Source organism: Corythoichthys intestinalis, chromosome 7, assembly GCF_030265065.1.
Source record: "Corythoichthys intestinalis isolate RoL2023-P3 chromosome 7, ASM3026506v1, whole genome shotgun sequence".
Classification (NCBI taxonomy): Eukaryota; Metazoa; Chordata; class Actinopteri; order Syngnathiformes; family Syngnathidae; genus Corythoichthys; species Corythoichthys intestinalis.
In genome coordinates, this window is record NC_080401.1 from 37,213,562 (window position 1) to 37,237,806 (window position 24,245).

At 39.2% G+C, this 24,245-nt stretch overlaps 1 protein-coding gene across 1 annotated transcript in view; it reads left to right on the forward strand.

Annotated features, from left to right (window-relative positions):
- Positions 1-24,245, forward strand: part of faf1 (Fas (TNFRSF6) associated factor 1) — a 134,003-nt gene that overhangs the window by 12,276 nt on the left and 97,482 nt on the right. Inside the window, exons 4-6 of the mRNA XM_057840868.1 lie at positions 3,517-3,782; positions 3,887-3,978; positions 4,909-5,000. Coding sequence (XP_057696851.1) covers positions 3,517-3,782; positions 3,887-3,978; positions 4,909-5,000 — 450 coding nt within the window. The remainder of the gene's footprint in view (positions 1-3,516; positions 3,783-3,886; positions 3,979-4,908; positions 5,001-24,245) is intronic.

Genomic DNA, 24,245 nt, shown 5'->3' on the forward strand with positions numbered 1-24,245 from the left:
AATATTATTCGGCCCCTTTACTTTCAGTGCAGCAAACTCACTCCAGAAGTTCAATGAGGATCTCTGAATGATCCAATGTTGTCCTAAATGACCGATGATGATAAATAGAATCCACCTGTGTGTAATCAAGTCTCCGTATAAATGCACCTGCTCTGTGATAGTCTCAGGGTTCTGTTTAAAGTGCAGAGAGCATTATGAAAACCAAGGAACACACCAGGCAGGTCCGAGATACTGTTGTGGAGAAGTTTAAAGCCGGATTTGGATACAAAAAGATCTCCCAAGCTTTAAACATCTCAAGGAGCACTGTGCAAGCCATCATATTGAAATGGAAGGAGCATCAGACCACTGCAAATCTACCAAGACCCGGCCGTCCTTCCAAACTTTCTTCTTAAACAAGGAGAAAACTGATCAGAGATGCAGCCAAGAGGCCCATGATCACTCTGGATGAACTGCAGAGATCTACAGCTGAGGTGGGAGAGTCTGTCCATAGGACAACAATCAGTCGTACACTGCACAAATCTGGCCTTTATGGAAGAGTGGCAAGAAGAAAGCCATTCCTCAAAGATATCCATAAAAAGTCTCGTTTAAAGTTTGCCACAAGCCACCTGGGAGACACACCAAACATGTGGAAGAAGGTGCTCTGGTCAGATGAAACCAAAATTGAACTTTTTGGCCACAATGCAAAACGATATGTTTGGCGTAAAAGCAACACAGCTCATCACCCTGAACAAACCATCCCCACTGTCAAACATGGTGGTGGCAGCATCATGGTTCGGGCCTGCTTTTCTTCAGCAGGGACAGGGAAGATGGTTAAAATTGACGGGAAGATGGATGCAGCCAAATACAGGAACATTCTGGAAGAAAACCTGTTGGTATCTGCACAAGACCTGAGACTGGGACGGAGATTTATCTCCCAACAGGGCAATGATCCAAAACATAAAGCCAAATCTACAATGGAATGGTTCAAAAATAAACGTATCCAGGTGTTAGAATGGCCAAGTCAAAGTACAGACCTGAATCCAATCGAGAATCTGTGGAAAGAGCTGAAGACTGCTGTTCACAAACACTCTCCATCCAACCTCACTGAGCTCGAGCTGTTTTTGCAAGGAAAAATGGGCAAGAATGTCAGTCTCTCGATGTGCAAAACTGATAGAAACATACCCCAAGCGACTTGCAGCTGTAATTGGAGCAAAAGGTGGCGCTACAAAGTATTAACGCAAGGGGGCCGAATAATATTGCACGCCCCACTTTTCAGTTTTTTATTTGTTAAAAAAGTTTAAATTATCCAATAAATTTTGTTCCACTTCACGATTGTGTCCCACTTGTTGTTGATTCTTGACAAAAAATTAAAATTTTATATCTTTATGTTTGAAGCCTGAAATGTGGCGAAAGGTTGCAAGGTTCAAGGGGGCCGAATACTTTTGCAAGGCACTGTATGTACCCTTTGTTGGCAATAACGGAGGCCAAATGTTTTCTGTAACTTTTCACAAGCTTTTCACACACTGTTGCTGGTATTTTGGCCCATTCCTCCATGCAGATCTCCTCTAGAGCAGTGATGTTTGGGGCGGTCATTGGGCAACACGGACTTTCAACTCCCTCCACAGAATTTCTATGGGGTTGAGATCTGGAGACTGGCTAGGCCACACCAGGACCTTGAAATGCTTCTTACGAAGCCACTCCTTTGTTGCCCTGGCTGTGTGTTTGGGATCATTGTCATGCTGAAAGACCCAGCCATGTCTCATCTACAATGCCCTTGCTGATGGAGGGAGATTTTCACCCAAAACCTCTCGATACATGGCCCCATTCATTCTTTCCTTTACACAGATCAGTCGTCCTGGTCCCTTTGCAGAAAAACAGCCCCAAAGCATGATGTTTCCACACCCATGCTTCACAGTGGGTATGGTGTTCTTCGGATGCAATTCAGTATTCTTTCTCCTCCGAACACGAGAACCTGTGTTTCTACCAAAAAGTTCTATTTTGGTTTCATCTGACCATAACTTATTCCCCCAGTCCTCTTCTGGATCATCCAAATGCTCTCTAGCGAGCCGCAGACGGGCCTGGACGTGTACTGGCTTCAGCAGGGGGACACGTCTGGCAGTGCAGGATTTGCGTCCCTGGCGGCGCATTGTGTTACTGATCGTAGCCTTTGTTACTGTGGTTCCAGCTCTCTGTAGGTCATTCACTAGGTCCCCCCGTGTGGTTCTGGGATTTTTGCTCTCCGTTCTTGTCATCATTTTGACGTCACGGGGTGAGATCTTACATGGAGCCCCAGATCGAGGGAGATTATCAGTGGTATTGTATGTCTTCCATTTTCTAATAATTGCTCCCACACTTGATTTCTTTACACCAAGCGTTTTACCAGATTGTCTTCCCAGCCTGGTGCAGGTCAACAATTTTGTCGCTGTTGTCCTTCGACAGCTCTTTGGTCTTGGCTATAGTGGAGTTTGGAGTGGGACTGACTGAGATTTTGGACAGGTGTCTTTTCTACAGATAATGAGTTAAAACAGGTGCCATTAATACAGGTAACGAGTGGAGCCTTGTTAGACCTCGTTAGAAGAAGTTAGACCTCTTTGACAGCTCTTGCTTGTTTGTAGGTGACCAAATACTTATTTTCCACTCTAATTTGGAAATAAATTCTTTAAAAATCAAACAATGTGAATTTCTGCCCCCCCATTCTGTCTCTCATGGTTGAGGTTTACCCATGTTCACAATTACAGGCCTCTCTAATCTTTTCAAGTAGGAGAACTTGCACATTTGGTGGTTGACTAAATACTTATTTGCCCCACTGTATATATGTACTGTAAATATAATTACAGTCAATATAAAAATTACAAAAATGATATAAAAGGTATATACAACTAAAATAAGTACAAGTGGAATCTAAAGTGACAGTGAAGATGGGCGCTATGACAAAATAATGCAGATAAAGAATTGTTTGTGTGTGTGGCTGTGTGTGCAAGAGAGGAAAAAGAGGTTTTTGAGAGAGTGTGACTGTCATTGTCCTTTTGTTTCATGGACAACTGAATGTGAGCACACTGCACAGACCTATGCTGTTTAAAGTCTGATAGCAGTGGGCACAAAGGAGAGCACCTAAAGCGCTCTGTTCTGCACTTCAGAACAACAAATAATAATTTTACCATTCAAGTGTATATTCCTTTAATTGGTTACACTCTAATTGTACCTTGTGCTTTTGGGTGTTTTACATTTACTAAGTTAGTTTTTCTTAACCCTCTATTTCAGGGGTGGGCAAACTATTCCACAAAGGGCCGCAGTGGGTGCGGGTTTTTGTTCATACCCATCATGAGGACAGCCTTTCACCAATCCGGTTTCTTACAAGTGCAATCAGTAGATTTCAGCCAGGTGCTTCTTGTTTCCACTGATACCTCATTGGCTAAACAGACTATGCTGAATAAGTTTGAACAAAGACCAGGACCCACTGCGGCCTTCGAGGACCACCCCTGCTCTATTTCATAATGTTCAAGGACAGTTGTCACTAACTCTTTCCCTCTGTGACAGCAACTTTTCAAGTGACACGAGCCAGGCCAGCATGTATGGACCTCACAGCCAATCAGACGCAGCCGACGACGTAGCCGAAGGAGCGGTTCCTTCACAGTCCTCTTTGTCATCATCCCCGCCGTCATTGTCTTCCTCCACGTCCACGTTTTGCCCCAGCACACCTTTCTCCCGACACATTGTTGAGCGACTGCCTCGGATGCTCAACATCAGGGTGGAGTACCGGCAACGCACTGTGGAGCTGGTGCTGGAGGAAGGCAGCACAGTTGGTAGGCAGTAGCACTCATACAGCACTGTGCGGTCTATAAAAAGTTCTCTTGCACATAAAAAAAATTATACATACACCGTAATTTTTGTTGTTGTTTTAAAACAGGTGAAATCAAACAAATCCTTGAGGGAGAGTTTGGAGTTCCTGTATCCAAAATGCAGCTAAAAGGATGGAAGAGTGGCGACGTGTCTGATAGTGTGAGTTTCTTTCAATGAAGAATTATACAGTACTTAGTGATGGGTCGTTAACCCATTTGCCATCATCTACAGTTATAGACATCCAGTTCATTTAGACTGGCAGTAAACCTGACGGTTAAAATGGATTGGATGGCTATTGTTGTCAATGGTAGTGATTAAGGTAATTGATACACTTACTGTAATTTTTGCACTATAAGGCATACCTATAAAATTTTACAAGGGAACGGAATTTGTTTTTATATAGACTGCACTGGACTAAAAGCTGCAGGTGTCCACATTGCATTATGGGATATTTACACCACATAACATGCAGCTTATTAGCCTGCAAAAATCCATAAGTAAGCTGCACTGGACTATTAATTGCAGGGTTTCAAGTGTGAGAGGAAAGCAGTGTTTTGAGGAAACTCAAATTATGCTAATTTGAGTTTGTCAAAGTATATATTAGTGGATTTCTGCTAATGATTGAACATTTAAGATGTCTATTACCTTGTGAGCTGTTTTTTTTTTTTTTTTTTTTTTTTTTTTTTTTTTACAAAAGTTATTTTTCTAAGTCGAGGCACATATTTTCTCAAATGTGCAGGGAAATATTTCGTATACCTTGGGATGTGGGGTATTGTTAGAAATATAAGAAAAATAAACCCCAAAAGGGAATTCATTAAGAATGAAAAATAAAACCCAAAGAAAGTTTAATAAAATGCAAGCCTTGCTGTGAATGATTTCTATATAAATCGCTTTTTCTAAAGCAAAGTGAGAAAAAAAAATATGATGACAAAATTTGTTAACCATTTTAAGCATAATTGTAGCTTTTTACATGTCTTGTTTTAAATGATTGTCTGCCACCCCAAATGATCACTGGCAACCCCCCTAGTCCAAATGGAGGAAAGAGATCGCAAATTGTGGCACGCACTCAAGTTTCTGTCTTTACTTCAGACGGTGCTACGAAGTTTGCACCTGCCCAGGAACATCAGCCTGTATGTCCTGACCCCAGACATCGCCCCCACTGCCAGCACCAGCAAAAACAGGTAATTGGTTTCAAATCATTTACCATAAATTCACCTTCAAAACCATCCTCGATGACACATCCTAAAATGACATGAAGTGGTGTAGTAGATGAGAAAGTACACCAGGTGGCAGTCTATGACTACCAGTGTAACGTTTGACTTGGTCAACCAAATCTAAACATCACTGGACTATTAAAGAGACACGTGACCAGCAGTTCTTTTCATTTCCTCTCATTCCTTGTGACATTTCAAAAGGAACGTCTCTTGCTGCAATATCATGTGTAAATAATAGTTTTATCTCCCTTCTTTGTTTATTCCCGCCTGACATTGTTGCTGGCTATCTTCTGTGACTGAGTTGTTCACACTATATTGTCCTTTTTTGCTTTTCTGCTCAATTTTTGAACAGAACTTGTGCTACTTGAGATTTGTAGGATTGCTTCATTAATCCAGTCTGCCCCATTCATCTCACTGAATGCCCTGCAGCATTAACAGCTTTTCTCTATAAAATGTCACAACACCTCATAGTAAAGCCACAGCAGTAATACAATCACTGTTGGCAGCTGAACACGCTTGTTCTTCATCAGCGGCACGTAAACATTGTCCTGTGCAGAATATCGACCCTCGAGTTCACCTTAATTAAAGGATGAAAAGCACTTTGTTATATTGAAGAAGAAAAAACTAGAAATGTTTTTACAATGAGATGTGAATTTGTGCATTGCCCCTGATAATGAATGGAAAATTATTTACTCAAACTAATCCTGAATTATTTGTTAATAATTTCCAGTCACCGAAAGTTGTTGTTTTTACTTCAGCAATTTAACGAATAAACCTATATGTATGACAGTGTTAAATGCAACCAAAGGGGAGCAGATGTCTTTCTCATGAAACAATTTACACTCGATAAATTACTATTTGAATTTAGGTTGTTTGAAAGTGTACATGTCTGTCCCACGCTCAACTGGCTAACAAGGGAATCTTGTTAAGAGAGGCAGTTTAGTTACTTTTAGGCCTCAAGCAACATGCTTTTACATCAGCTCAGCTGCTAATGCTGCAGCATTAAATGATACATTATGTAATAAACCATGCTGTTAATGTTCCGTTTGTCGAGATTATATACTATTGATTTTTTATATATTTGATCACCTTTAAAATATAAGAAAATTTAAGAAAATGATTCTTTTAGTCCACAGAATGATTTGAAAATCCCAATTTCCGATAGTATAATTAGATTGGGACATCCCTCCCGCTTGCCCTCTGGAGAGCAAAACACTGCTGTCATTGATTGGGATCAAAAAAAATAAACACATTTTAATATGTTAGCGACTCAATGGTAAAATATAGGTCTTTAAGTCGTAATTAATTGTATTGGACACATTGAATCGAGCAGCTGCAGTAACTCTCTGTTCCGGTTATTACACTGTTCCTCGTTGCATCACAAAATCTAATGAAATTTTTTGCCAACATTAAAATGGTGTCCCAAGCGATTATTTTTCACCCGATTAGTCTACTAATAATTTTTTATGAACTTTTTTTTTCTAATCTAATCTTGTCTTGCAGAAAAAAATTGTTGACGATAATTAAGTCACAAAAACATTTTGGAACACTTAAATTCTTTATTAAAGTACACATAAACACATAAATAACAATAATAAATCACAAATAAACAATGAGGTCAAATGCCGATGGCATTAACTAGTGCAAAAGGATGGAATGTAAACAGATTCAGAACACGGTGAATTCACTTTTCCAACAGGATTCAAAACAAATCTTATTTTCTCTTTTTCTGGTATGTCTACATTGTTCTCAGCATTAGAATGAGGACCAGCAGAGAAAATAAATCAATGTCACGTATCACTGGAGTGAAGTACATGAAAAAAGCTTAATGATACACATTGATACGACGCTACGATGGAGTATTGGGCTAAAAAAAAAAAAAAAAAACAAGATTAAAGTTGTAATATTGCTACGGGAAACAAAAGTTGCATTATTACATAGGCGTAATGTAGCTCTGAGCCGCTATGCACTTCACATACATGTACCTCCGCGGGGAGCTATGACGAAACATTCGTATAAATTCTTCTATTGATTATAATTTGATGTAGATGAAGCAAAATAACAAGGATTTTTTTATTTCTAAAACCAATTCTTAGTGACATGATGCTTTTAATATTGTTGATTTTAACGTATGCGGGAACTCGCTACGTAAAGTACGTAGCTGCTTATTCCGCTGCATTAGCCCAACATTAGCCCCTAATGCTCTGTCGTACGACCCACATCAAGACAACTTCAATAAAAAATGTTGTTATATGGATTTAAGATTCGTCAGCTTATTGTCCCCTGTCGTCTTCTAAAATTATACCTGGGTGACGGTGCTTCAGGTGTTCATTCACTGCCGACGTCCTGCCGTGGTATGCAAGCTTCGCATTACAGAGACTGCACAGTGTACCCTCCTTTGTTTCGTTGAAATAAGTCCATGCTTTGGTCACCGTTTGCCATTCTAGACTATTCACGCATTTATATTTTTTAACCCTTTATTAACCGTCAATGGGATGGTGTGCTCGTAAATGCATTTATGTCATCAATGATGTCGACTACGTCGACTGGTTGGAACAGCTGTACTGTATTAGATGTTTGATTGAACACTCTAAATTGTCCATAGGTGTGAGTGTGTGCGTGAATGGTTGTGTGTCTCCTTGTGCCCTGCGATTGGCTGGCAACCAATTCAGGGTGTCCCCTGCCTACTGCCCGAAGTTAGCTGGGATAGGCTCCAGCACCTCCGCGACCCTCGTGAGGAATAAGCGGCATGGAAATGTTTGAGTACATTTTCCACAACAATTGTCAGAGCCTCCAAGATAATGTTCTGTGCATTACACTGATAAGTGATATAACATGTGGCGTTAGAATGTTGCGTTCTCATGAAAAATGCATATATTTAGTAAGGCTGTCAAACGATTACAATTTTTAATCAATTTAATCACAGCTTAAAAATTAATTAATCGTAATTAATCGCAATTCAAACCATCTATAAAATATGCCATATTTTTCTGTAAATTATTGTTGGGATGGAAAGACGGATATATACATTCAACATACTGTACATAAGTACTGTATTTGTTTATTATAACAATACATCAACAAGATGGCATTAATATTGTTAGCATTCTGTTAAAGCGATCCATGGATAGAAAGACTTGTAGATCTTAAAAGATAAATGTTAGTACAAGTTACAGAAATTTTATATTAAAACCCCTCTTAATGTTTTCATTTTAATAAAATTTGTCAAATTTTCAATCTAAAAATAAACTAGTAGCTCGCCATTGTTGATGGAACCCATAAAATCAGTCGCACTCAAGCGCCAGCAGAGGGTGACAAAAGACCAAAAAACACAAGTAACAAGTGGACATGACACTGTGCTGTCATTTTAATCTGTTTTAGCGGGGCATGTGCGTTAAATGCGTCAAATATTTCAACGTGATTAATTTAAAAAAGTAATTACCCCCCGTTAACGCGATAATTTTGACAGCCCTAATATTTAGATTTATCTGATCTTATGTATGAAGAATAGGGCCTACTCTGTTTTCTTACTGACAAAATGTGATCACTGTATGTCAGTCAATTTTGTTTGCTCTTATAGTAATTGCAGACTTTTGCCAAAAATTACATCTGACATCTGTAACCTTTGACTTTGGACCTAATTACCACAAAATTCAATCACCTCATTTTACAGGCATACAGTACCTAGCGTGTTTTACAATAATCCCTTTATTTGTTCAAGTTATCTGGACCAAATACATAGAGACAAAAAAATACGCACAGACATACCCAACTGAATACATAACCTCTGCTTCTCTAAGTTTCACCTACTGGTGGAGGTAATAATGACCAAAAGAAGCTTATTTTCAAGGGAAGGACAACACCCAGTATAAATTACCTTTATGTGAAAGACAATTGCTCCAAGTATTTAGAAATAAATTTCTTAAATCTCTGAAAATAGAAAAAAAAAATCATTTTTAAACACAAAAAACTGACACCGCTTACAATCAGCTATCAGTTATACTCATGCATGTGATAATGGGTATTAATGACACCATGACAAAGGGCAGGCAGTCTGTAATACTTGCATTTGAATGGCTATAATAGTGTCGGCATTGATAGAATATCTTGCCTATTGAACATCAGAAAAGTACAATTCTATATTTTTTTCATTTGTTCCGCTGCATTAGCCCAACAAGATTTTTTTTCTGCTGGGATGCACATGATATAGGATATTTCCCTTTAAACATCTGCATTATTTTTAATGCTAGCAAGTGTCATTTCACCATTCTGCAGTTTAACTGCCCTTTATGCTAGCCTTCATCGCCACAGTGGTCCCACAACCTCGTCGTGTGTGTGTGTCTTGCTTCTTGTCATCATCTCACTTCTTTGCTAACTGCTGTGTCTTTTTAGCAGCACCCTTGCCTTTTCGCCAAGTGTCATCGATATCATTTTAGGTGTCGGGAGCTCATTATCCTGTGTCAAGCTATTTTGGTGCAGGACAGTTGGGGCTGAATTAAAGTGGGTGGCCCCCCCAACGGGTACGCACGTGTTTGTGTATAAATTTGTGCTCATATAATGACCCTGCTGTCATGCTGTTGGATGATAGGTGACTGATCATAGCAAAGGGGGGTTGATACCCTGCAGAGGGACCAGGCAAGCTGTCAGCCTGCAATAAAAATAAACTACTCACACCTTTTGTTTATCCAATAAACACAAAATGTGTTTGGTGTGTTGGTGCGTCAACCCAAATTGTGTAACCTAAAATGCATATGTACAATTAATTGCTCACTTTGTACAAATAAAGTCACCATTTCAACTCATTCACTGCCATTGATTGCAAAAGATAATTCAACCCTTCCCTGTGAAAACGGATTAGAGGTCTATTACCGTCAATGGCAGCCAATAAGTTACTTTTTCACAAGAGAAATAAAGTAAACATACACGCTTCGACACAATCAGAAACGAGTGTATATGTGTGTGTGTGTGTGTATATATATGTGTGTATATATATGTACATATATATATATATATATACTGTATACAGTGGTACCTCGACATACGATCGCTTCGACACACGATCTTTTCGACATCCGACATAAAATTTGACTCGCCATTTGTTTCTACATCCGACGACATGCTCGAAATACGACGACATGACAGCACTGCAAACGAACGCACGGTGGATTTTCTTGTGTGAGAAATCAACAGTTTTCAAAAAAAGTTGATACAGTTGGAGAAACAAGGAAAAAAGTGATGCTTACCTTTGAAATGAAGATGCAAGTTATAGAAAAATATGAGCTTGGGGTTAGGGCTGGGCGATATGGCCTTAAACATGTATCACGATAAATTGAGCAGATTTATCTCGATAACGATAAATGACGATAAATTCGCCCAAGCGGACTGTTATATAATTTGAAAATCTGAATCAATGCATGAAATACAGATTAACTATTTCTTGTTGATTTATTTACCAGCATTCAATTTGATATACTGTATTTAACAATTGTACATGCAGTCTAAACATTAAATTTATAAAAATTAGGGCTGTCAAAATTATCGCGTTAATTAATTTTTTTAATTAATCACGTTAAAATATTTGACGCAATTAACGCACTTGCCCAGCTCAGACATATTTAAATGTCACTAGAGTGAAAGGCCCACTTGTTAATTGTGTTTTGCGGAGTTTTGCTGCCCTCTGCTGGCGTTTGGGTGCGACTGATTTTATAGTGTAAGTAATTATTGCCATCAACAATGGCGGGCTACTAGTTTATTTTTTGATTGAAAATTTAACAAATTTTATTAAAACGAAAACATTAAGAGGGGTTTTAATATAAAATTTCTATAACTGATTTAGAACTGATTTATTGTTATAATAAACAAATACAGTCCTTATGTACCGCATGTTGAAAATATATATCCATCTTGTGTCTTATCTTTCCATTCCAACAATAATTTAGAGAAAAATATGGCATATTATATAGATGGTTTGAATTGCGATTAATTACGATTAATTAATTTTTAAGCTGTAATTAACTCGATTAAAAATTTTAATCGTTTGACAGCCCTAATAAAAATGTATTGTAAGCAATAAGAATTCAAGTATGAACATTTATAACAGCGTGTATGACTTGAACAATGTACGTTGTCAAAATCAATATGCCTGTGCAAACATGTAATTGTAACACAAATGACTTGCAGCTTGAACAGTACACTTCAAAAAGACAACTTATTGTTAATGGCTGCTGTGATATAATTATTAAATACAAGTGTTTACTTTATGGTTTAAGGGTTTTTTTCCCCCCCAGTGCATTTTTTCATAAATGCACGCACAATAAAAATAGCTGGGGCCATTTCTCAGTCATTGTAAGTTTCGCCGTTGGATTGTACTTTATGCAGAATTCTTTACCATCACAAAAGCTATCAGAGGAATCACACACACAGACAGATACAAAATAACGCCACATAGTAATTGCTAGATGCAGTCCGTGCCCAATCCACTCATTAAGTTCAGCCGTTTCGACAAGGTTAGAGCCTCTATCCGACTCCATAACGTTCATTTGTAGCGTTAGCCGCTAGCTAGCGTTAGCCTGGCTACCAGTAGAAAGCACTGAAAGCACCATCTCCGGAAATCGTGAGAACAAAGGAGGACAGCGGGTGAAAGCCCGTCTGGATGCCACCAAGAGTCTACTAAATGTCGGTTGAAAGTTTGGTGAACCTCCCTTAAGCCACACTCCATCACGTTTTGCTTGTAGCGTTAGCTGCTAGCGTTAGCTTACCGGGCTTTTGTTTGATTGGCTTCCTGATGATCACGTGACTTCCTACGTAAGCACATTCACTGCTTTCTTAAAGGGGAATGAACATTGACGAACAACACAGAATCAAAGCGGGATGAAAAGACTATTTTCTTGTTTTATTAATTTACCGAATTTACCGACATGGTCAAAATTACGTCGGTCATCGTTAAGAATTTCGGTGACGGTAAATTTTCGGTTTACCGCCCTGCTCTACTTGGGGTGCGCGTCCCTGAACTGGCTCAACAATACAGCTCCATGGTCCTCTTCTGACCACCGTTCGCCACTATTTACACCGTTCGCCACTATTTATAAGTTAAGGTGACAGTTATTATTGTGGTAACATTGCCAAGGAAATCGCCAGCTTCGTCACGTTTTTATCATTTATTTAAGAACTTATCGAACAAAAAACTCCCATTGTCTTAAGCAGTTGACTGCTCTCAAGAAAACGAAAGTATTATCTCTACCGCACCGACCTATCTCACTGAGACGTCAGCTTCGCGGTGCGTTCAGGGACAGTAAAAAGTGTCCGCCATATTAGAATCCGATTCGTTACATTATTTACAGGAATAATTATTAATTATTCTTGTTATTATTATATTATTCTGAATTTTTTATTTATAACTTATTTGTTTTTCTATGTTTAATTGCCATTTGTAACAGTGCCAGCAGTATTTATTAAGAATTTAGTGTATGTTTTTAGGCTTTGGAACGAATTAATGGAATTATAATGTATTCCTATGGGAAAATGCTGCTCGACATACGACCATTTCGACTTACAAACAAGGTCCTGGAACGAATTAAATTCGTATGTAGAGGTACCACTGTATATACATACATATACATGGCGGAAAACACTCCGGTGACTTGAAGTTCCGCTCTGAGACCCCCAATTTGGCCAAACTCAAAATTGTCCTATATGTATGTGTGATACATCATTGGAAAGCTTAAAATCTCAATTTTCTGGGGGAAGAAAAGCTTTGAACAGGAGAGAATTTAAAGAAAAAAAATTAACAGCAAAACCCTAACTGGAGGTGAGAGTATGAGAGAGCATAATTAAAGATGCCACGATTTTGACGAGATAATATCGTGCATTGACCTCTTTTCGATCCAAACACTCCATGTAGCATGTATCACCAAGTGTGAAGACACAGCTGTGAATGGCCACAGCTGGATTTTGGGGGGATTTTATGGGTAAAACATGGTCATATAACAAGGGTCGCAATGCAGAAATCGCAGACATCAAGGAGTGGTCGAGAGACTCAGACCAGACCTTCTGGCACCAACAACCATGCCACGTTCAAAGTCACTCAAATCACCTTTCTTCCCCATACTGATGCTCGGTTGGAACTGCAGGAGATTGTCTTAAACCATGTCTACATGCCTAAATGCACTGAGTTGCCGCCATGTGATTGGCTGATTAGAAATTAAGTGTTAACGAGCAGTTGGACAGGTGTACCTAATAAAGTGGCACGTAAGTGTATGTATAAATATATATAAGGCACAAACGTTGACTATCTAACCAAATTCTAAAATCGTTAATAATTTCATCTGGTTTAACTCGTTACAGGGCATTCCTTTAACTCATTGACTGCCATTAATGGTGCTCGACATCCAATCCATTTTTGACAGGGAGAGTTGGGCAGCTAATGATTGCTGATTGCTGCCTGCCCGCCCAGTCAAAATGGATTAGACGTCGGTTACAGTAAAACATGAGCAATCCAGACAGGTCCTCCCACTTTAAATGAAATAAATGTCTATCGTTGACATTAGCAGGCTATGAATTAATAGTAAATGTTAATTTTGTTTCTACAAATGTCCAGTTATTGTGATTGAAAAGAGGAAATAAAGGCAAATACGATGTATTTGTTTTTAAAAAATATTTGAAGAAAAAAAAACAATAAAATGGCAAATATTCTCTTTAAACTTTGTATTTTTAAAAAGGAATTTCAAAATGCTACGTTAATGCTATTATTTTTCAACTTAGAATTATATTATTGGGGTCCATAGGTAGTGTATTTCTTTTGTTTTTATTTAAATTTGACGGTTATATGTAGTTATAATTGGAATTTTTCAGTAAAATTATAAAAAAATAATGATTAATGAACTAAAACTTAGACATTTCATCACATTGCGTAATGTAGACCCTTTTAATTTTTGCTTTAGCCTTTTGGCCTTATTAGTCTTCGTCCTATTTTAGTCATTTCAAAATGTTTTCATCTTCATGTAGTTTAGTAGGTTTAGTTTTACTCAACATGGTTTCGTCTGTAAAAGTTTTAGTCTAAAAATAAAGGGTTCCAAGTTCCTACAATTTCGAATGAACATACAGATGAGCACATATTGTAGCCAATGTGCCAACATTGTGATGATAATACACACTGAGCAGGAAAAGTTGGACATTATTTTCAATAAACCTACCTAGAAGACAAGAACTGTAAACTGCATTTAACATCCTCTACCCTTTCTGACCAGAAAAACCAAGTGGCTCTGTTTTAAGAGGACACTCACCATTCTGAAGCTAATTTGAATGCTAATGCTAGCAGTTACATTTAGCATCTGATGATCACTCGGCACAGACCTTTAAAGGCTAAAGCAACATTGCATATTCTCTCTTGCCAAGATAAGAACAGATCTTACCGTGTTTCCAAACAACCAAGCTGGACCGCAGCCTAGCTAGAAATACATCCAAAAACTCCGGTGAGAAGGTAGAGGCGCAACACATCTCACATGACACGACCGAAACACTGCTATGATGCAAGCTGATGTACTCCACGTACAATATGAAAATGTCACTCATTGGGAATATGCCCGAAACAATGTTGCATTTTCGTCACATTAGATGAAAATTGCCATTCTTCTCGTTCTGTTCTAGTCTCCCGAGCCACATTTTTAGCTCGTCACGTCATCGTCATGAAAAAAATTGTTCGCCGATTAAATATTTTCGATATCGTCATTGTTGACGAAAACAACACTCGTAAGCCACACTCTTAACATTTTGTATAGTACAAGTGTGACCAACATGTCCCAAAATGTGATGTCCTCACATGTGGACGCAAGGTCTTTTTACGAGGCGTTTTATTTATTTTTCCCAAAAATCACTTCCCCATAAAATGTTAATGTTTGTCTTGTGCTTCAGGCATAAAAATCACTCGCGTTTCGGCGAAATTCGCCGTTTTGAAGTAAAAAAGGGTGACCTACGTGAATTGTGTAGAGCCGAGGAGAAAATTTTTAAGGGTGGGGGGGGGCGTAAGACCATCTGACTAACTAACGACATGTTTTATTGAAGTTGCTAAGCCTGTCGCGATATGCAATGAGTCCATTTATCGCAAGGTAAATAAAAATGAGGGCGGTAATTTTCAAGGCTGCGTTTTATTTCCCGCGTGTGTGCGTGCCTGCATAAATTTGTGTGTGCGTGTAGATGACATATGAGACTCCAGTTGTTGTGTCCAGTTGTGTTGTGTTTATTGATCATCAACACGCCGTGGAATTACAGTTCACACATACAAAATAAGGAAACACATCTATATAAAACACTGTACACGTTAGCATTGCTACATTGACAATAATGGGGAACAAAAGACGACCTACTTTAGCCTCCTATGAACTTTGTAAAAGGTGACACTTCAAACATGAAAAATCACTGGTTAACAGCATTTGCAAACGAAAAAATGAAGAAATAAAAAATCTATGGGTGACACCACAAGCAATGACGATAAGTGCTTTTCGCGGAGTGTAAAGTTATTAGCGGTTTACCGAACGTCCTTCCGGTGAACATTTCAAAATAAAAGCACGTCACGTTCGTCATATAAATGACGATTTCTGGAGTTAATTCGGAAGTATGTGGGATTAATACTATAATATGTAAATAATACTAAAGAATTCAGATTCTACACTAAGAATAGCTTTAAAATGACACCCTTTTTAAAAAAGATTACTGGCAATGAATATTATAATTATTATAATACTATTATATATAGTAGTATACTATAATAAAAATGCTAGATTTTTTTAAAGAATTGTTTTGAATAATGTTGGAAAGGCGAAGTCCGTGTTCTGAATCTGTTTACATTCAATTTTTTCGCACTGGTAAATGCGATCAGCTAAGCTTGCACAATATATCGTTTGAACATCTCCATCGCAATGTGCGCATGTGCAATAGACACATCGCAGTAAACTTTTTTCAACATTTCAACTTTTGTTTTACTACATAAACGCAGCAAGTGTGCAGATCCTGTATTTACAGTGGGGCGAACAAGTATTTGATACACTGCCGATTATGCTGGTTTTCCCACTTGCAAATCATGTAGAGGTCTGTAATTTGTATTATAAGTTCTCTTCAACTGTGAGGGACGGAATCTAATACAAAAATCCAGAAAATCACGTTGTATGAGTTTTAAATAATAAATTTGCATTTAATTGCATAAAATAAGTATTTGATACATCAAAAAAATCGAACTTAATATTTGGTACAGAAACCTTTGTTTGCTATTACAGATACCAAACGTTTCCTGTAGTCCTTGACAAGGTTTGCACTCACTGCAGCAAGGATTTTGGCCCACTCCTCCATGCAGATCTTCTCCAGAGCCTTCAGGTTTCGGGGCTGCTGCCGGGCAACACGGACTTTCAGCTCCCTCCATAGATTTTCTATCGGGTTCAGATCTGGTGACTGGCTAGGCCACTCCAGGACCTTAAGATGCTTCTTACGGAGCCACTCTTTAGTTGCCTTGGCTGTGTGCTTGTGTGTGTCGTTGTCATGCTGGAAGACCCAGCCACGACCCATCTTCAGGGCTCTCACTGAAGGAAGGAGGTTGTCAGCCAAGATCTGGCGATACATTGCCCCATCCATCCTCCCCTCAATACGGTGCAGTCGTCCTGTACCCTTGGCAGAGAAGCAGCCCCAAAAAATGATGCTTCCTCCTCCATGTTTCACGGTTGGGATGGTGTTCTTGGGATTGTACTCATCCTTCTTTTTCCTCCAAACAAGACGAGCCGAGTTGAGACCAAAAAGTTCCATTTTGATCTCATCCGACCACATGACCTTCTCCCATTGCTCCTCTGGATCATCCAGATGGTCAGTGGCAAACTTCAGACGTGTCTGGACATGCACTGGCTTCAGCAGCGGGACCTTGCGTGCGCTGTAGGATTTTAATCCATGTCGGCGTAATGTGTTTCCGATGGTTTTCTTCGAGACTCTGGTTCCAGCTCTCTTCAGGTCATTGACCAGGTCCTGCCGTGTATTTCTGGGCTGATCCCTCACCTTCCTCATGATCATTGAGGCCCCACGAGGTGAGATCTTCCATGGAGCCCCAGAACGAGGCAGATTGACAGTCAACTTGAACTTCTTCCATTTTCTAATAATCGCTCCAACAGTTGTTACCTTCTCACCAAGCTGCTTGCTTATTTTCAGTAGCCCATCCCAGCCTTGTGCAGGTCTATTATTTTATCCCTGATGTCCTTACACAGCTCGTTGGTCTTGGCCATTGTGGATAGTTTGGAGTTTGTTTGTTTGAGCATGTGAACAGTTGTCTTTTATACAGGTAACAAGTTCAAACAGGTGCAGTTACTTCCGGTAATGAGTGGAGAACAGGAGGGGTTCTTAAAAAAGAACTGAGAGCCGAAATATTTACTAGTTGGTAATGTATCAAATACTTATTTCATGCAGTTAAATACAAATTTATTATTTAAAAATTATACAGTGTTTTTTCTGGATTTTTGTATTGGAGTCCGTCCCTCACAGTTGAAGAGAACATATGATACAAATTACAGACCTCTACATGGCTTGCAAGTGGGAAAACCAGCAAAATCGGCAGTGTATCAAATACTTGTTCTCCCCACTGTAACTGCGTTATATAAATTGGGGCTGACGGCGCCATTTTTCAGAGCATCGGAATCGTGTGAAAAGGATCAGGTTTTTATTTAAAAACAACATACATTCATGTTTTTCTTCTTCATGCTCATACAGCGCCACAGCGACTCACTCGTCCTCCTGCTAGGCAGAGCGACCAAACTGTTTTTCTTGGTCAACAGTGCAGCTATTCCAAACGGAGCTATTCAAGTTATTTGGTGAAAATTTTCTCATTTTAATATCGCAAACCCTGCAATAATCGCAATGATAGTTTTTTCCAACATCGTTAAAAAAAAAGAAAAAAAATTAGTCGACTAATCGTAAAAATAGTCGTTTGGGACAGCCCTACCGAAACATATTTCCTCCACACCCTTCTCACCTTTTTAACCCCGACCCATTTTCATGCCTGGTGCTTAATTACTATACTGATTACTATTATTACTATTATTAATTACTAGTGATGCACGATAATACATTTTTCAACCGATACCGATAACCGATAATTTCCTCCTCATTCCAACCGATAACCGATAATGTCAGGCCGATAATTCTATTAAAAGATTTATGTAAAATGTTTAAAATATACACAAAAGAAAATATTACTGTGCAAAAATATAATTTATTGCTCTTTTTTTCAACATAGAATATGAACAAGTCGTCAATTCCAACATCTAAATAATGACAGATTGTCTGACATTGTGTAATGGTAAACTTTTGGCAACAATTACTTAGAGTAAATACCTAAGTTGCATAAAAATGCCTTTAAAAGTAAGCCATTCCTAACACATATAACATTAATACACTGCAAAACATACCTCCTTAAAACTAGTCAGTTTTGAGTGTAAATCTATTGGAAATAAGGGAAATTATCTGCCAGCGCTTCAAGTGTATTTCGCTCAGATTTCATGGAAGAAAAATAGCTAGCTGAAAATAATCTTAACAGCCTTATTTTAAGCAATACATTATTATACTTCATCCTAAAAAAAAACTTGGAAGAAGAAAAGATTTTGAATAATATTTGTGGCTACAGAATATTATTGTTATTTCATTACAACAGGAATGTGCATATTTAAATTGGTAAGTGTTAATAAGTGCCAATAAGTTTTGATTATCTACTGTGACTGTAATTGAGCAGACAAATAAGTTAAATTAATTTGAAAAGTGATTGCTAATGTTATATGCTTTGTTGCACACTGTGAAAATGATTAACTCAAAAGAGTGAGATGTCATGTACCCATCCTGCAGCGCTTTGTTTACATTTGCGGCACTCACGACATTTGGTTTACAGCAGCTAAACTGATACACGGCAGTACTATTTGGATGGAGTTGGAGCTCGCATCTCCGTGCGTGTTGTTTTGTGCCTGAGTTTTGTTAAGCCGAAAATAAAGGCAGCGTTACAAAGTCATCTGACCGCTCGTCATTTTACATACTGAATGCATTATTGACTGGCTGACTTTGTTTTCTCCATGTTTAAATTATCATGTAACCACTGTGCCGTCATGATAAGCTTGCTTACTGGACATCACTTTTCCAAATGTACGTGGTGAAAATGTGATTGGCATGTTTTTCATGAAGAATGGTGGTCGTATAAACTGCATTATTTTTTTACCCAGGGCTTTGGCTCTCGGGTCATTTCGGTAAAAAAAAAAATCGTGTCTCGTCTCGGCGGTGGCTACGTTCGTACCGGATATTCCGCCCGCACCGGCCGGTTCGCCGTGGCGTATTCGGGGCCTGGCTCTGCTCGCACGCCGTGATGGAACGCTCGAGAAACCGGGGTGTTCGCCGGAGGTCCTGAAGCCGGGGAACCGGGCTCTGCCCGCCCCGCCAACGGCAAGGCGGCGGCGGCCTGCCGGACCGGCCAGAGCGGCGGGCCCCTTCGGAAGACGGCTACTTGCCGACTATCGGTCTCCAGTCGTGCCGGTGTTTAGCCTTAGATGCGAGTTTACCACCCGCCTTGAGCTGTTTTCCCAAACAACCCGACTCTGTATCGTCACAAGCCCCGTAGTTGAACTTAGTGTTTACAATAGGTGTAGCATTCCCGCGAGCAGCAGCCTCGTATTCGTTCCAAAAATCTTTGTGATGCAGTTTTAAATGGAAGCTGGGTTAGTGGTTTTGATTGAGGACGCTTTCTTTCGGCCTCGTGGAACTTCTGCGGTACGTTCTGCAGATGGCGAGAGCGTCGTTTTTTTAGTAACAGCCGCCATAATATTCAACTATTTCTTGTCGTGTAACTCCGCCTCCTCAACCCCTCCTCCCTCAGGGGCTTCAGAGAGGGAAGGGGTTGAGGAGGCGGCGTGCTGAATTCTTCGGTTGTGTACATTTGGAGGCTAAATCAAGTATATAATTATCGGATTGCATTATCGGTTGAATTTTTTTATTATCTGGATTATCTGTGTGACGTCATAATTGCCATTATCGGCTGATAATTATCGGCGACCGATATTATCGTGTATCTTTATTAATTACTATACTGAATGTACCCACCAAAATGTTGCTTCATTATTTTTCTTTTGCTGACTAAAAATGCAAATGTCTCATAACACAATGACTTTGGCTCACGCGTTCCTCACGTCTATCCACACGAGCTGATTAAACAGTGCTGCAGTGTCATTACGATCCTGCTGAATAAACTCCTCTTAGTTTTCTTTGTTTGATTAGAAATAAATCTGAAAGCTTTTTGGAGCTTCTCCTGTGAGCACATATCCATTTCCACTAGTTATTTAGTTAGCGATATGATAAGCTGCTGGCATCACACAGTTGAAGCGTGCTCTCTTTGGCTACGTTGATAAATAAGAGCGGGTGTCGAGGAGGAGCTCATCTCTTGCATAAATGATGAAGGCTCTATAAATATTTCAAGTGAGCTTCTTTGCTTTCCTCTCTGTTTATTCTGTGCTCAAACTCACCTGGAGGCTGTTTGCCAAAGAATGGTTATTTTTGTTTGACCTGGTAAAGAAATTTTAAATTGCAAAAGTGACTCATTAGATGTGGATTTTTATTGCACCTTAGTGTCGCTCAACTCTGCTTTGAGCAATCAGCAGCTGATGCACAGTTGCTTTCGGCTAGTAAAACACTGAAGGAAAGTTTTGAACAGTGAGCATGCTGTTAAACTTCGGGACACCATGGCTGAACAAAACACAAGGAAACCAGAATGGTTTCGCATCCTCCTTCTTTGTTGTGGATGCAAAAATTGGAGGAGGTAAGAAGACACTGTGTGATCTTCCGACCTCCTGTGATCATATTTGAGTTAAGTGTGCTTTTGAATGAAAAATCTGACGTTTTTTTATGAATGAAGAGGTTGGGTAGGATCCACTTGCCACTTTGTGTATACGGGCATTTGTACTTTATATGCACATGCCACATTGTGTGTATGGATGTGTTTGGCAGTGCAAGTTTAATAAGGTCTAGAGTCTGCTCTGTGCCACGGGGACTTGCAGCTTAAGAGATGGGCTTACCTCAGAATGAAACCAATCTGTTTAGCCCGCTTTTCTCCCCTCCAAACTGCTCCATTTTCTCCGCCTATAAAGTTAAATGACATTTTCCTCTCGGTACCCTTATGCCATGTCAAGTACCTTAAGATGCTGCCAGTCAACCTAGAATGTCACAAAGCGTGTGGTTCGTGAGAAGCAGGCAGAAGCAAACACTTAGGAGACAATACAGCCCTTAAGGTGACAGAGTGGGGAAAGTCGCAGGGATTAGGAAGGGGCATTTAAAGAAATAGGAACGTGAATGATTTTTTTTTTATATATTATAAATTACCGAGGCTTTCTGCACAATAAGTTTTTGATTCAAGTAGAATTCAAAAAGATATTGACCTGAGGAAGTTACTGACCCTCGGAGCAAAGCATAATTACACTTAAGCAGAGTTTCCCTCAGAAAACTTGCAAAGCCTCGTGGTAAAGAAGCCCACAGACGGCCGACTGTTTTTTTTTTTAAAATACAGTTTTAACAAACGGAAATATCATCAAAATATCATTGTAAGCACTGGATGAAAACCCTGTTAAATACTATAATGAATCTTGAGAATCTTAGAAAAATGTTCCAACAAACCTTTCACATAACTGTATTTTTTGGACGATAAATTGCACCAGCAAAAATAATGTACAATTTAAAGGGGAAAAAAACATAAATTGTACTGAAGTATAAGTTGCATTCTATGGGGGAATTTTATTTAATTAGGGATCAAGCACAAACATACATTATAGTTAGAGCTGCAAATCTTTGGGTGCCTAACGATTCGATTACGATTACGATTCAGAGGCTCCGATTCGATTATAAAACGATTATTGATGCACCCCCTCCTTTTTTTTTTTTTTTTTTTTTTTTAAATAAAGTTTTGTACATTAGTTCCAAAATTGTTAAAAAATACTCTCAGGCTAAACCAAACTACTATTTCAGTATCAAGTTCGCATATAGCAGTAAACAAATATACAAAAATAACATTAAATAAAAAAACTCCAGTCCCCATTCTGTATCAGCAGCTTTAAACTACATTCAATTAATTTAATGTTGTGAATCAACCGTTAAAGTTGTTAAAATTGCTCCTGTTATTCCATAATTTCCCTTTTGTCTACTTTCGACATGTGAAAGTTTTAAAACTATTTTAAAGATAGATTCAAGTCAATATTTTACCGATTTAGGAGTATTTTAGATAAAAAGTTAATTAGGTGTGCTTGGAAGGTTCGCTACAACAGCCTTGCAGGGAAGTGTGCTGCTTTAAGATGGCGGCCGTTTACTAACGCCCGCATCTAGCTTTTTGTAGTAATGCTGCTTACGCTACCGAATCTATAATGCATCTAGTCCTACATAAATGATATCTACCGTAACATTATGTGGCTGTACTTTGTAGCAGCTTTTCGGCAGCAGTCAGGTATGTTGTTGTGTTTTTTTATCTCGTGGCATGAGTTGAGCTAGAGCCGTGAGTTGAGCATTGGCATTACCTGAGGGGCTGGGTAATGAGAAGCATGATGTTTAGCTACTCTCGCTCCGTTCCGTCCCGAAGACCGCGCGGCGCGCTGAGTGTGTTGTACTTCCACTTTACTTGGCATATTTCAATAATCGGAATTTGGATGTTGGTGAATCGTTCTCGAATCTTCCACGGCTGAATCGTGAATAATCTAAGAATCGGAAATTTTGCACACCTCTAATTATAGTAATAATAATAAAATTGGGCTCAACAGGCTAAATAGGCATCTGTTAAGGTAGCATTAACATTTGTTTAAACCACACAAATCTTGTTTACCAAACTCTAACTCTCCATCTAATCTAATACCAAATCCATTAAAGAGTATCACTTCTGATCAATTCCGCCGAACTCTTGAAGTAGAAGGCACACCCGCAGCGCCCTTCTTGCAGCTAACACTGTGGATAAAAAACAATGTTGCACTTGTGTTTAAGGTCACAGACCCAGCCAAGATGTGAAAATAGGGTGACTTAGAATTAGGAAAACGCAATATATGGCAGCCCGTCTAAACAACTTGGACCTGAATTATTACTGCCTTCTGCTTGTAATTTAGGATTAGTGAATGCCTTGATTGTTGTAAGACCTGGAATGACAAAATGTTGTTAATGTTTGAAAATTAGTCCATCCAATGGCTGATATAAACAAGTGAACACCTGATATGAGAAGCAACTGGCCCCATCAGAGTAACAAGGATGACATAAAAATGAGTCACTGCAAATGGTGTTCTTTCCATTTATGTGTCTGATATTATACGTGACTATATTTGTACCATAGAACACAATGAGCGAGCTAAATCTTCAACAGAATTCCATCAAGGCAAACACCAAATGGCTCGTCAGTCTGCCATCGCCGCTTGATAAGATGTTCCCTCTTTGCTGGAAGGACAGAGTAACACTTCCAGTCAGTTTACCCTCGATCTTTGTCTATTTAGAAATGGAGTTGCCTGCCAGCAGTATCTCAGGATTGTGTCCAAACATAATCATGATATTAGCTAGATCCTTCTTTATGTGTCCCTACCCCAACCATTTATGCTCACTCGCTTGCTCCCCCTCTCACTGTTAGGCACACAGCCCTCTCTCGTCCTTCTGCTCACCCAAATTACATATGCATCCATCCTCCCCGCGCCACACATTTCCAATCTTCCCCAGTTAGCTACAACAAACATTACATTTACATATTGATTCCGTAGTTTTAGTCAATGTAAATATGCTGTCATTACAGTAAATTTGAGCTTCTGTTAGCATAAGCTCGTCCAGATCTGCTCAGATTAAGAGTGTGATTGCATAATTAATGTGTATGCTACATATTAATTCCCCGTCCTTCTATTTCTCCCAAGTCTTACTCTCTCCTTGGGTTTTGAGCCCTGATTAAGTATCTGCTTCGGGCCTTAAGCCTCCCATTGATATTCAGTCGCGCAGGCCCGCCGTTTGCTCAAAACGCTACTTAACCTCACAGCTTATTGTAAATGAAGCTTCCAAAAGTTGATTCTCTACTGCCTCCTCCTTCACGTGAGGCACATAAAGTGTCTGCTTTTGCGATGGGGCCACTGCTAAGGCCTTTCGCAAAATCGTAAAGTTCAACACTTGGGATGGACTGCATGAATAGTCCATGCAGTAAACACCCTACTTGTACTG